Source organism: Maylandia zebra, linkage group LG4, assembly GCF_041146795.1.
Source record: "Maylandia zebra isolate NMK-2024a linkage group LG4, Mzebra_GT3a, whole genome shotgun sequence".
In the NCBI taxonomy this organism is placed as follows: domain Eukaryota; kingdom Metazoa; phylum Chordata; class Actinopteri; order Cichliformes; family Cichlidae; genus Maylandia; species Maylandia zebra.
The window spans coordinates 33,224,947-33,238,087 of NC_135170.1; the positions used below are offsets into that span (position 1 = coordinate 33,224,947).

Consider the following 13,141-nt stretch of genomic DNA (forward strand, 5'->3'; position numbering starts at 1 on the left):
TAAGTGGTCACATGACTACATCATATGACCAACATGCGTCATCGTTTTAGAAAGTCTGCGTTTTCAAGTGTCCACACTGCGACGGGACAGCTCCGTTTTGAAATGTATGCGTTTTTGAGAGCGTTTTCAAAACGCCGTCTCAGTGTGGAAGGGAGGCCAAAACGGAGAGAAAACGATGTGTTTTCAAACGAAAACGCTTTAGTGTGGACGTAGCCTTAAAGCGATAAACAAGAAGACAGTTTGTGTTTGAAGTGACACACAATCCCTTTTTTATGCTAATTAAGAAAGATTCAGGTACTTTTTAGGCATATATTTCAATTTGTGATTAATGCTTAAATCTCCCTTGTTGTTGACTGCCACCTATCTTTTATGGTACTCTGTCACAAAGTGACATAGTGCTATACAAATAAACTTGCCTTGCCTTGCCTTGCCTTGCCACTGTAAGAAACCTCGGAGTGTTCCTGGATGGCTCTTTTAAACTCGAGAAACAGGTGTCCACTGTGGTAAAAAACAGCTTTTACCAGTTGCGTCAGATTTCCAAAGCAAAGCCGTTTCTTCCTTTAAAAGATCTTGAAAAGCTTATCCACGCATTTATTACATCCAGATTGGACTACTGTAACTCCCTCTACTCGGGCCTCCAACACTCCTCTCTTTGCCGGCTCCAGTTAATTCAAAATGCAGCTGCGCGTCTTTTAACAGGTACGAGAATTCATGAACACATAACGCCAATTTTAGCCAAATTACATTGGCTCCCTGTTAAATATCGTATAGATTTTAAAATTCTTTTGTTCACTTTTAATATTTTGAATAATTTAGCGCCCAGTTATATTTCTGATTTACTCCATTCATACAATCCCAACAGGGCACTTAGATCATCCAACCATAGGCTCCTAGCACAACCTAGGACTCGAATGAAGTCGAGAGGCGACCGGGCCTTTGCATCCGTGGCACCCAGACTCTGGAATAACCTCCCCGTTCATATTCGCACTGCCGAGTCTATCCAGTCTTTTAAATTACGTCTTAAAACTTATTTTTTTACTTTGGCTTTTGATTCTGTCTAGTTGGCTGTTTTAGCTTGTTGCGTTGTTACCTATTGTTTGTTGTCCTCTTCTATTGTTTGTTTTAATTGTCTCATGTTTTTATTGACTGTGAAGCACTATGGTCAACACTGTTGTTTTTAATATGTGCTATAGGCTATAAATAAATTTTGATTTGATTTGATTTTGATTTTTTTCTTTTTTTACCCCCGTCCTTTTATCCGTCCTCAGGTCTTCTACCTTGCCTTTTATACAGACTTCACAGTGTCCGTGGAATAGCTGAGTACTCACCTGTAAGCTTGTTTAACTTAACTATTTAATGTTTAAATCCAATCTGTATGTTGTACCAGTCTGATCAGGTCTCATATTTGCCATCATTTGGCAATTATTGGCATTATTTGAGGTTTAAAGCTGTTTTTGAAACTTGCAAAATGCGAGTATCTGTGGGCTTGTTAATTTAGCCTAAGTCGAATATAATCACTGGTTCGTGTGTCCATGGGTTCTAGTCGTTTGTACTTCAGCCTGACAGCGGCCTCCTTCACTTGTGTGACCATCTGGGCCTTATATTCATTCTTCCAGTGAACAAGTACTGAATGCAAGTTCAACACCTGGAATCAACTCCAGATCTTGTATCAGTTTATTTCAGAATAATGAGGGAACAGATCTCATATGCTCATCAAACTTGTCAGCTGTTCAGTTTAGTTAGAGCAGAGGTGTGAAACATAAGGTCAGAGGGCCTCCAGTTTTGAAACTTTTGGGGCTTATAAAGTATTTTTTAATAAGTATTCCAGCATTTTCTTAATGATAAAGACATTCATTTTCATTTTTCATAGTCATTCATGTTACAAAACACAGATAAGCAATTAAATGACAGAAGATTTCCTGTTTTGTCACTACTATAATTTTTTTTCTTTTCTTTTTTACAATGGCTCCACAGTACTTAAAAAAGGACAATTTCTGTAAATTAACAAACAAAAATCATTTTTTGTAATTACAGGACAGCCTCGGCAATGAGCTACCAGAACATTCTCTGTAATTTTACACATTTAATTGTTGTAATTTATGACCAAAGACTTGTGGCAGCATTTCTCTGTTATGCAGAAAAAACGAGATGTACTGCTGAAAATAGACTTTCTAAGATACGTCAGGGTTAAGAGTGTAGTTTACATATTTACATTGATATAAAGGGGAGTTTCCCTGATCCGGTCCACAGACGGCTATATAACTTTCACATTGCTGCTTTTTATAAAAAACATCTATAATTCCCAAACAGTTCATGCTAGATGTCTGGAAAACCTCGTGAATTAAAGCTGATATTGATTGTGCCATTGTTCAATAATATAATTCAGGTGTAAAATGTAAAAAAAACCAACCCCATAATAATCATATTTGGATTCATTATATGAAAATCTGTAAGAAACACTTGAGCAGTGTTATGAGCTGCAGGTTTAACATAAAACATGTTCACCAGGTTTATGAGTTTAAATTTTTTTTATTCACATCAATCAGATCTTAAATGAAACATCTTGCAGATGTAACTGCCCATTTCTAAACCCCCAGCCCCCCCTGGCAGAGTTACATAACGACACGCTATGGCATTTAATTTTCAAAGAGGAGATTTATTTTGGACACTGCATTCCTCACTACACCGTTGGGACAGAGGTCACCTGTGATCCAACATTCTTAAAAACATTGGGAAAATCGGATTAAACTCACGTTAATGAAAACAGTCACCACAGAAGGGCAGTTAACTCAACCGTTATGTCATTGTGGATTCTGGTCAAGAACATTTAGTTGGAACATAACTCGTCACACTTAGTGCACAACATTGAGACACACTTATAAAAACCTCTACAACAAATACACTATTTCAAACCTACACATGAAGCCGTTTTGGGGGTGGGGGTCAAAGCAAAGTCTGAATGTGCTGCAGGGGACGAACGGTCAGTGTTTTTCATAAGGCAGCTAAGCATTTCTTTACTTTTTCACAACTTTTTTTGAGTGCCTGGCAGCTGGATTAAAAGCTTTATTATTTAACTTTGTCCTTCTGGGAACATAGAAAAGAAAAATTATTCCAAAACAAACAAAATGTAAAGACCGCGACAGACAAACACATATATGTAAACACGGACACGTAGTCTACATGCAGTCTCTGATATTTCTATCACCTCGCACTTCCCGCTGCATGTCGACCCTTAAAGATCTTCTCTTTAAGGGTCGACAAAACGTGAAACAGACGACGTTGAACAGTGCAAACATCGAACCAGTATGTACAAATGTACACCGATGCAGAGAAGAATAAATCAAGGACATTCCAGGTATATAACCGTTAGGCACTAAAAGGTGTTTCAGTGTAATTTGGACCACCTTTTCCTCCTTCGCGCTGATTCAAAATAGACCCTGGCCTAAATCTTGGGACTCCATCTTGGGACTTGTGCTGAGTGTAATCAAATCCCGATTGCAAAATGCTTGGAAAAGTTGAGGTTTCTGGATATTTATGCTGTACACTTTCCTTTTTTTAAGTGGGAGAAAGCTCCAAAATTATGGACAAGATAGAGAATACCTTGTTTAACTTCCATAAACTACACCGAAACAGCCATCATGGTTCCACAGAGTGTGCAGCTCTCCACGTACAGTGAAAACAATATATTCAAAACATGCATTTCCACCAAAATGGACCAGCAAATTATGAAAATATATCATTCCAAGCTCTCAGTATGCTTCAGTATCCAAAATAATATCAATAATCAGACTTTTTTTTTTGTTTGGTTTACTCAGACTGGAAAAGTGTTGGCTGACGCTAAACTGAACAATTCAAAATACGTACATTTTTTTTAATAATCTCAACTTTACAACAGGTAAACAGCAGAATATGTTAAATGGCATTCAGTAAGCTAATGTGGATTATGATGGGGTTTAAATTTAGAAGGAACATGCTGGTACTTGGGTCCGTTACTGTTAGCTGGACTGTTTTCCTCCTCACTGTTCCACTCAGAGAGAGGATGAGCAGACCTCAGGGGTCTGAACATGCACCGTCCCCGAATCAGTGTCATCAAGTGTTCCTGGATTCTGTGGATGTGTTTTAATACTGAAGACAGGACAGCTGATCCCAGGTCAGGCCGGGACGAGCTATATGTCCATATCCACAGGCCGAACATCGCCGGTTTTGTTCTCCTTCACCCACAGCTCTCTGTCTTTGGCGGGATCCACATTCTGCAGCAGCTGGTCGACGGGCTCAACCATCTGAAAAGATATTAACAGTAATGTGACCCCTTAAAACTTCAGTCTTCATTCAGAGTTAAACACCTAAAGGTCAGGTGCTCAGGAGGTGCTGAGCGGTCAGTTGATTGGATAATCTGCCCAAAAATCCCAAAAGAGTTTGGTGACAAACTAAACCACAAACTTTAGTGACAGTTTTTATATAACAACATGTTTCATTACTTGCAAAATCAATGACTTTGACCCAAATGACTTCTTCACAATCAGCTGATTTTTTTCAGGCCCCCAAACTGCAGTGGAGGAGGTCGAAATGCAGCGTACAGGAGATATCCACATGAAATGTTCAGGACTGAAAATCAGGAAGCTCATCACCCAGTGTCACAAATATTAGCACATTTTTGAGTCTGTGTGGCCTGGATGTCAAAAAGGAGACCTTATTTTGAGCAGCTACCTGTCCCACCTGGTGACATGAGGCTTTTAACTTTACCCAACATGCACCTTTTTAGGTTTTCTCTTGCAAATGATCAGAAAACAATTTAAACATTCAGGAGAACAGTGCTTCTTTTCCTGTTTCTCTAATTCTCTTTATAAGGAGCTCTTATTCTCAGAGACGTTAACCAGTGCAGTTTATTCAAACTGTGATCCCAAAAATGATTCTAGAAGCAAATCATGCTGTACATAGATGAGATTTTGGACATTTGGAGCAACTCAAAAATGCAAGAACAAGTCCAAGAGGGGGAATCCACCTTTTTCCAGATGGGATTCATATCCTCGGACTTCACACTCGGCTGCACAAAGCAAAGAATGTAAGCCTCAATCAAGCCAACGGAAATGCAACATGAGGCCGAGACCATGGTCGGGAGTTCAAGGTTCAAGGTTCTTTATTATTTGTCACATGCATAGTTATACAAGTATAACACACAGTGAAATGTAGCCTGACACGCTCCTCGACATGTGCAAAAATTGGGGGGGGGGGGGGGGGGGGGGGGGTGTAGAGGAAGAACATATGTATATATATATATATATATATATATATATATATATATATATATATATATATATACATACACATATAGTATATACACTGGGTGAATGTGCAGTAGTAGCAGCAAGCAGGTGAATTCTGTACATTAATATGAATAGATATCTGACTATTTTACAGGATAGACAATATAAACATATTTAAAATTAAAGGAATTGAAATGTACATTGTGCCTTGGTTTAGTGTCTGGAAGAGTCCTGTCTCAGTCAATTATAGATAATGTGAGAGGGCGGGTGTGTGTGTTTAGGGCACGGATGGCTTGGGGATAGAAGCTCCTCTTGAGTCTCTCTATCCTTGCCTGGAAGATGCGGAACCTTCTACCAGATTGCAGAAGTTGGAACAGTTTGTTGCCAGGATGGGACGGGTCCTTCAGTATCTGCGCTGCTCTAGTCCGGCATCTCCTGGTATAGGTGTCCTGAAGCGGGGGGAGAGCAATCCTGCAGCAGCGTTCTGCTGTACGGATCACTCTCTGGAGAGCTTTTTGGTCCTTCACACAGCTGTTCCCGAACCACGATGTCATGTTCTGTGTGAGGATGCTCTCCACAGCGCCTGTATAGAAAATCCTGAGGATCTTTGGAGAGACCCTGAACTTCCTCAGTTGTCGTAGGTGATACAGGCGCTGCCTAGCCTTTTTGGTCTGGACCTGAATGTGGGCAGCCCATGTCAGGTCTGAGGAGATGTGGACACCAAGATACTTGAAGGACTGCACCCTCTCCACTGGAGCTCCATTGATGATAATGGGCTTGTAGTCTCTGTGCTGACCCCTTCTGAAGTCCACCACCAGCTCCTTGGTCTTGCAGACGTTCAGCTGGAGGTGGTTGTCCTGGCACCACGATGCCAGATTCTTCACTTCATCCATGTAGGCCGCCTCATCGTTGTTGGAGATGGCACCCAACACCACTGTGTCGTCAGCAAACTTCACAATGGTGTTGGAGCCATGGGTGGCCACACAGTCTGAAGTGTAGAGGGAGTAGAGCAGTGGCGAGAGGACACATCCCTGAGGTGCTCCTGTGTTGATGGTGATGCTGTTGGAGAAGCACCTGCCCACCCTCACCACCTGAGTTCTGCCAGTGAGGAAGTCCAACACCCATGCACACAGACGGCTGTTAAGTCCCAGATCCCTCAGCTTTGTGAACAGTCTGCAGGGCACTATTGTGTTAAACGCTGAACTGTAATCAACAAACAGCATTCGCACATAGTTACCCTGTTTCTTGTCCACGTGGCTGAGAGTGGTGTGTAGGACGTGGGCGATGGCATCCTCTGTGGATCTGTTGGATCTGTAGGCGAACTGCAGCGGATCTGTGGTGTCTGGGATGGAGGAGGAGATGATGTTCTTCAGCAGCCTCTCAAACACCTTCATTACTACCGAGGTCAGTGCAACTGGCCGGTAATCGTTCAGGGATGAGGGTTTGCTGTTCTTGGGCACAGGGATGATGGTGGATCTTTTGAAGCATGTGGGGACCACAGACTTCGCCAGGGACTCGTTGAAGATGTAAGTGAACACACCTGCTAGCTGGTCAGCACAGCAGCGCAGCAGACGGCCGGTGATACCGTCTGGCCCCGCCGCTTTCCTTGTGTTCACTCTCCTCAGTGCCGCTCGGACGTCATGTTCCGCGATGCTGGTCACCGGTCTCTCGCTGATGACGTCACTGTCCTCGGTAGTCAGGCGGTAGATAGCATTAGCCGCCTGGCTAACCTCGAAACGGGCGTAGTTTTGTTTTGTTCATATGTGTGATTAAAGGATGTCTGAATGAGAGGGAGACAGGTGGAAAGGTGAACATCCAAGGAGCAGAGGTAGTAAAAGCAACCTTAACTAACTTGGATCAACCATCCAAAGCAACAGAGGTGAAGAGGAGAGTGCAGGCAGGGTGAAGCAGGTGGAGGTGAGTGTTAGGGGTGAGTTGTGACAGAAGGATAGCAGCAAGAGTGAAAGCGAAGGTGGAACGGCTATGGTGTATGGATTAGAGATGATGGCACTGGCAAAAAGACAGGAGGTGGAGCTGAAGATATTAAGATCTAAACTGGGAGTGACCAGGACAAAGGATGATGAATATGGAGGATAAGAAAAAGAAGAAGAACTAATGATGTGAACCAGAGATTTTAACTCAGAATACTGTGAGTCTTCCATAAAGTCTGTGTGCTAACAGAGGCTAAACCAGATCATGAGATTACCGTGGCCTACGGCTGCAACTCCCATCTGTATTCATTAGTCGGGTTCATTGAGCTTCAGTGTTGCTGCACATTTAAAATCTTCCTCTATGCAGACGAAAACAAAAAGTGAGCAATCCAAACGTAAAAGCTGTGTGACTTGAACTGTCCTATATTTTGCTTGCAGATGATTGTATTGGTTTCATCTCTGGTGCGTCTGTCACCTCTGCGGTATTCATGTTGTCAGCTTTCACGCAGAGAGGCGCCCTCGTTCTGGAAGCTTCCTACAGCGCTGACAGAAAACGTCTCGTCACATTCAAAGGCCTTTGGCCCTAAATGAGCAGAACGTCTGGGCGGGTTTCTCTGAGGATCTGAGAGAGCTCAGCCGGCGCGCTGCATCAAAGGCTGACGCGGGATCGCCCAGGGCTCGCTCTGTCACAGCACCTACGCTCGCCAGCTCACGAAGCACGAAGTCGCATCACAGCAGTGACACCACTGCTGATGGTTTACTCGGACCCGTAATGCACCGATTAGCTGATTATTCAGTCTGTTGTTCAGTAAAGGTGAGAATCACCAGACGGTCCACGATATGATGTTATCACAAAACTTCTTATTGCGATTTTTATAATATTCTGCGATATGCTCAGTATGGCAATTACATTTATCGTGACTCAAAGTTAAACTTTGTTAATATCTGTTTTAGCCAATAAAAAGGTGTCACTTCAGTTACTTATTTTCTGCAAAATGAAATTGTCAAGCATACCAACGCTGTCACCGTCTGACATCAGACTGCTACTGAATGGGGTCAAGTCGGCAATTACATGTAATCTGTTACTGATAACACAGCAATTAACTATGATGTTGACATAGACAGAAATCCACATTTAACTACTAAATGTGAGCTCAGCAAACTTCCTGGTCTATAGGAATGTAACCAGAATAAAACCAGCTGGTGGCAAAGACTGATTCACTGATGGTAACATGTTGGTTATCTGTCTGCATTTATACACTAAACTCAATTATTTGCAAAGCTACAACAATCTCTGAGTGTGACTGCAGTCAGTCCAAGTTAGACTGAGCCTTGTATCAGGAGACCTGTGCCTGGTGATCTAAAGATGCTGTGAGTGTGCAACACCCTCAAGCTCCGGGAAACCATTTACTCACCAAAACTAAACTAGGACGTAGCATTGTCATGGTGTTCAGTGTTGGTTTCTCGTTGAGCTGATTTAAGTTTGCTTTGCTAACGTTATTATAGGACAGCGGTGCATGAGATGAGCCCTCTGGTTCATACTGTTCCCATATCACCACACACACATCGCGATGCTATGCTGTATCGATTTTTTCCCCACACCTCAATCATTTGGTTCAGAAAATGTACGTTGCCAGGCGGCCTCTTCACATTTTATAATTTATCATACATGACAAAAAAAAAGGAACACGTCCCTTTGAGATGCTGAACTTTGGATTTTCCCCCCTATTTTTGCCACAGAAATTATTTATATATCATATTAGTACTACTTTTGATACTTACACCCTCGTTAAGGCACTGGCTTGGTGTAGGCGAGAGGTGTGGCATGGGTTACCCCAAATACTTCCATCAGACTAAGCCTGAATGTGGCCCAAAGAAAACTGCAATGTGTGACCTGTTTTAGGTGGATTAACTAGCCAATATTTTCACTCTGACTCTAAATACAAAAAAAGTTATGATATACAGTGATGTGAGTCTATAAGAAGCAAATCAACTCCATTCAGTATTAAAACCAACTGTTTTAAGGATAATGCGGAACTACAAATTAATAGAATGTAGCTAAAAAGCAGGGATTGAAAAGATGTTTTTCCAAAGTCTGACACTGAAGGCTCTCGCCGACAGTCTCTGCTTGGATCTGGAAAAAAGGGAACTGCAGTGTTACTGTGGAATAAATTAGGGACGCTAGCTTCTGGCTCCGAAGTGTGTGGGTACATCCATCATTTACAAGCCATCTACAATCTTAAGGGTGAGATTTCTGTTTTCATCTGTGAATATGAAATGAGTACACAACATCAGTGGCTTTGGAGACGGATTTAGAGTTCTTGTGATCAAAAAACAGCAGGAAACACAGAATTACAGTTACCAGGAAAACTGAGCGAGAAACTGAAGTGATTAAGTAAAAAATAACGTGAGAAAAAGGCTCTGCAGATTACACAAAGACTAGAAACCTGCAAAGACAGAAGCAGAAACTATTAATAATAATGGATTGGATTTATTTACGCTTTTCAAGGTACCCAAAGCGCTTTACAATGCCACTATTCATTCACTCTCACATTCACACACTGGTGGAGGCAAGCTACAGTTGTAGCCACAGCTACCCTGGGGCAGACTGACAGAGGCGAGGCTGCCATATCGCGCCATTGGCCCCTCTGGCCAACACCAGTAGGCAAGTAGGGTAAAGTGTCTTGCCCAGGGACACAACGACCAGGACAGAGAGCCCAGGGATTGAACCGGCGACCTTCCAGTTACAGATGCGATTCCCAACCCCCTGAGCCACGGTCGCCCCAAAAGACAAAACCATTACAAAAAAAGAACAAAAACAGGACACAAAATGACAACAGAAGCCAAAATAATACCACAAAAAAGTGCTAAAACTGCCACAAACTCACACTCTGGTTGAACATGTCTGTTTCATGCCGTAGGGTCGTATACTGTCGTAAATGCTGCTGAATCCACTCGATCCGCTCCACCTCCAGTTTCTCCAGCTCCTACACGGAAAAGGGAAGACAAATGTCCTACTTAGTAAGACAGACAGCCAATAACCGCTGTACTACTGACATCACACAGATTATCAGTCCTTCATTAATGAGCAGAGATCCCACCACTGAATATGTTGAAATAAAAATCCAGCTTTTGCTCTTTTCTCTGACCTCATATATAAAACGGCCGAGGTTCTTTCAACACAAGCTTAACTTTTACATTTGAATATAATATCAACAGTATTTAGGAAATATTATATCTTTCAGAGGTTATAAATATGATTTAAAACCAGATAAATAATATTTTTTAGACAAATACCTGCACACAATGCTATTAAGTGTCCACTGTTAAAAACCATAACACCTTTAGTTCATTGGTGTAAATGTTTAAAGTCTAATTACAGAACCTAATTGTACTTATTTGTGATTTTCCTGTACAGTATACATTACACAGTATAACGTGTCACAGCTCAGACCTAGAAGAGAAGACATGCATCATATTTTGTTTCGGTCTTTTTGGCTCGTGAATCACACACAGCTGTTTACCATGCTGGTTGTCACCATTTCTTCAAACCACTTGGACTGGGTTTGGTTGTAGAGGTCCACACAGCGCATCAGGTCATCACCTGGAAAAAACACATAGCAACACGATGAGAAGAACAGCTGATGGTGTTTTATTTTGTTTCAGCTCTGAATGCATGATCGTGGATCTGCTGGTTAACACGTGCTGCAAGGCCTGTAACGATCAGCAGAGGGCGCTCAGGGATCAGCATTCAGCGAGCGCAGCGCCATCACAGATGAATCCCAGCTTCTCGTCGACCTGTACTATAAATGTTTAGCACCTTTCAAGACGATAGAAGCGTTTAATGAACGGTTTACAGCACACTGCACTTCAGCTATAAGCAGATGTAAGGACATTTCACGTGTCGAGAGGCAGCTTTGTTTTACTGTGAGCGGAACGTCTAATTGTGGGTGTCCACAGAAGAAATCCTAAATTTCAGGAGATATTTTGTTGCTGTATCTGTATATTCAGGCTGTGGACAGCTTTTTGCCTTTATGGTACTTGTTAAAGTTTTTTCCTTGAGCAACTTGTTCAGATTTTAGTTTATTTGCTGTCTCATTTATGTAGACCACAATGACTGTGACTAAGTTTTATGGGGCATACAACAGTATTAATCAGCATGCTTCATCCCTGCAGTAATGCGTTATATAAACAGTTACTTTAATAATAAAAAATCTTCTTACAAATCATGACCGAAGGGTACTGAATGACCAAAGAAGGATATATTTTTTTCCCTTTTAAATTTGTGTTTAATAAATAATCAAAATGTAAATAACAGTATAGTATTAAATTATAATTATATGGACATTCAACATAATCTAATAAAAGATGAATTGACCCAGAAGGAATCACGGCTAAATGATGAGCCTGGATGTCAAACAGTAGGTAAAAGCAACTCCTTTTATATGATATAATTCGAGCAGCCATCTCTCCATCATGTGATACGATCCCTTTACAGTTTAACCAAAATGTAGTTTTCTGCTGTGACGTATCAGGAACAGATATTCATGGCTGTTTCTGTTCCTCTACGCAGCCGACATTAAACTGATGGTTGTGGTTTTTTAACAGAGCTTAAATTTGTTTTTCATCCCTGAAATCTTCTGTAGATATGTGCTGGAACAAAGGGCCATACTTCAACCTGCCCTCGACCTTGAGGTCCTGTAACTGTGAAATATTCACAGGATGAAGGTAAAGTTTTACATGACTTTTTCATTTCCTCCCCTCACATGATTCAAGTAAAGAATTGAAAGAAACTGAACATTTTATGTGTTTTATATTATAGAAATACTGTATTTTTTATAGTAAATTGATAAAACTGCTTTGATGTTGCTATGTTTGTGTTTTGTTTGTGTTATATTGTATTTCATCAGCACTGTGGTTTTTATTAGTTCAAGCTCAGTTCTTAGACAGTTGCCTTTATATGAGGCTGTAAACAGGATTTCCAATACACGCTAAACGTCGACAGTTAAAACAGATGCACGTAGCTTCTGGCTCTGAAAAATGAAGACGACACACAAGTGCCTCTAACCTGTATTCTATTTAATAGCCACCAGGGGGCGAAACCTGTGAAAACAAAAGGATTTCTGGTCCTCTTGAAGTGTACAGGACCTCTCTAAACACTTTCCTGATGATATTATGGGCTCAGTCACTCGTTTCATTGGGTAAAGACTTGTGACTGAAAAGTCATTAGCCATTGAGCATGCAGTCTGTCCCTCGCTCATCACACTGAGTTTGAAAGATGTTGAAAATGCTCTTCTAAGGCTTCAAAACTGGACGACAGCACTGCAGCTACTGTCTATGATCCTAAACATCCTTTTGATGTAGTCTCTCCTTCCAGTTTCTTTACTGCCGACCAAAGACGGCAGGAAGTTTAAGCTCTTTGCATCCTTACACTGAGCTAGGAAAAGAGGAAAACCATAGATGCTTTTTAAAATTCCTTCAGTGCAGGTAAAATGGGTAAAACACCTCCCTGTGTTTAGCAGCGAGTAGTATTTGGCCCAACTTTAAGGTAGCAGCAGCACAAAGCCGACATCAATCACCTGAGCCTCGTGGAAGTTATTGATTAGTGTTGTGAACCGTGACTAATCTACTGAGGGGCGGACAGAAAGATTAGTTCCTGCAGAGCGTTTCCTCTCCAGAGGAGAAATATGGAGGGAAACTATTACAACAGGATCTTTTCTCATCAGGATGCCAAACATAGAGTTTCTTCTCTTTGGCGAGAAAACCCCCCACATCATAATAACAATGCATCCACACAGTCTGCAGAATATTGAACATATGGCTGATATTTTAGTTTAAGCCTTCCACGCTGCAGATGGATATGGAGGATGAAAAATGCATAAAAAATATCACAAATCAATATTTATTTATTAATGTACTTTACAGTAACAGTTTTATTTCTGCACA

General features: G+C 41.4%; 1 protein-coding gene across 2 annotated transcripts in view; it reads right to left on the reverse strand.

Moving 5' to 3' along the window:
* Nucleotides 1-1,747: 1,747 nt before the first annotated feature.
* gas7a (growth arrest-specific 7a) overlaps nucleotides 1,748-13,141 on the reverse strand; it is a 54,848-nt gene continuing 43,454 nt past the window's right edge. For both annotated transcript variants that reach the window (XM_004556366.3, XM_076883435.1), the window contains exons 12-14: nucleotides 10,720-10,799; nucleotides 10,084-10,182; nucleotides 1,748-4,280 (exon numbers count right to left, since the gene is read on the reverse strand). In XM_004556366.3, the coding sequence (XP_004556423.2) occupies nucleotides 4,167-4,280; nucleotides 10,084-10,182; nucleotides 10,720-10,799 (293 nt within the window). In that variant the 3' untranslated portion in view covers nucleotides 1,748-4,166. The remainder of the gene's footprint in view (nucleotides 4,281-10,083; nucleotides 10,183-10,719; nucleotides 10,800-13,141) is intronic.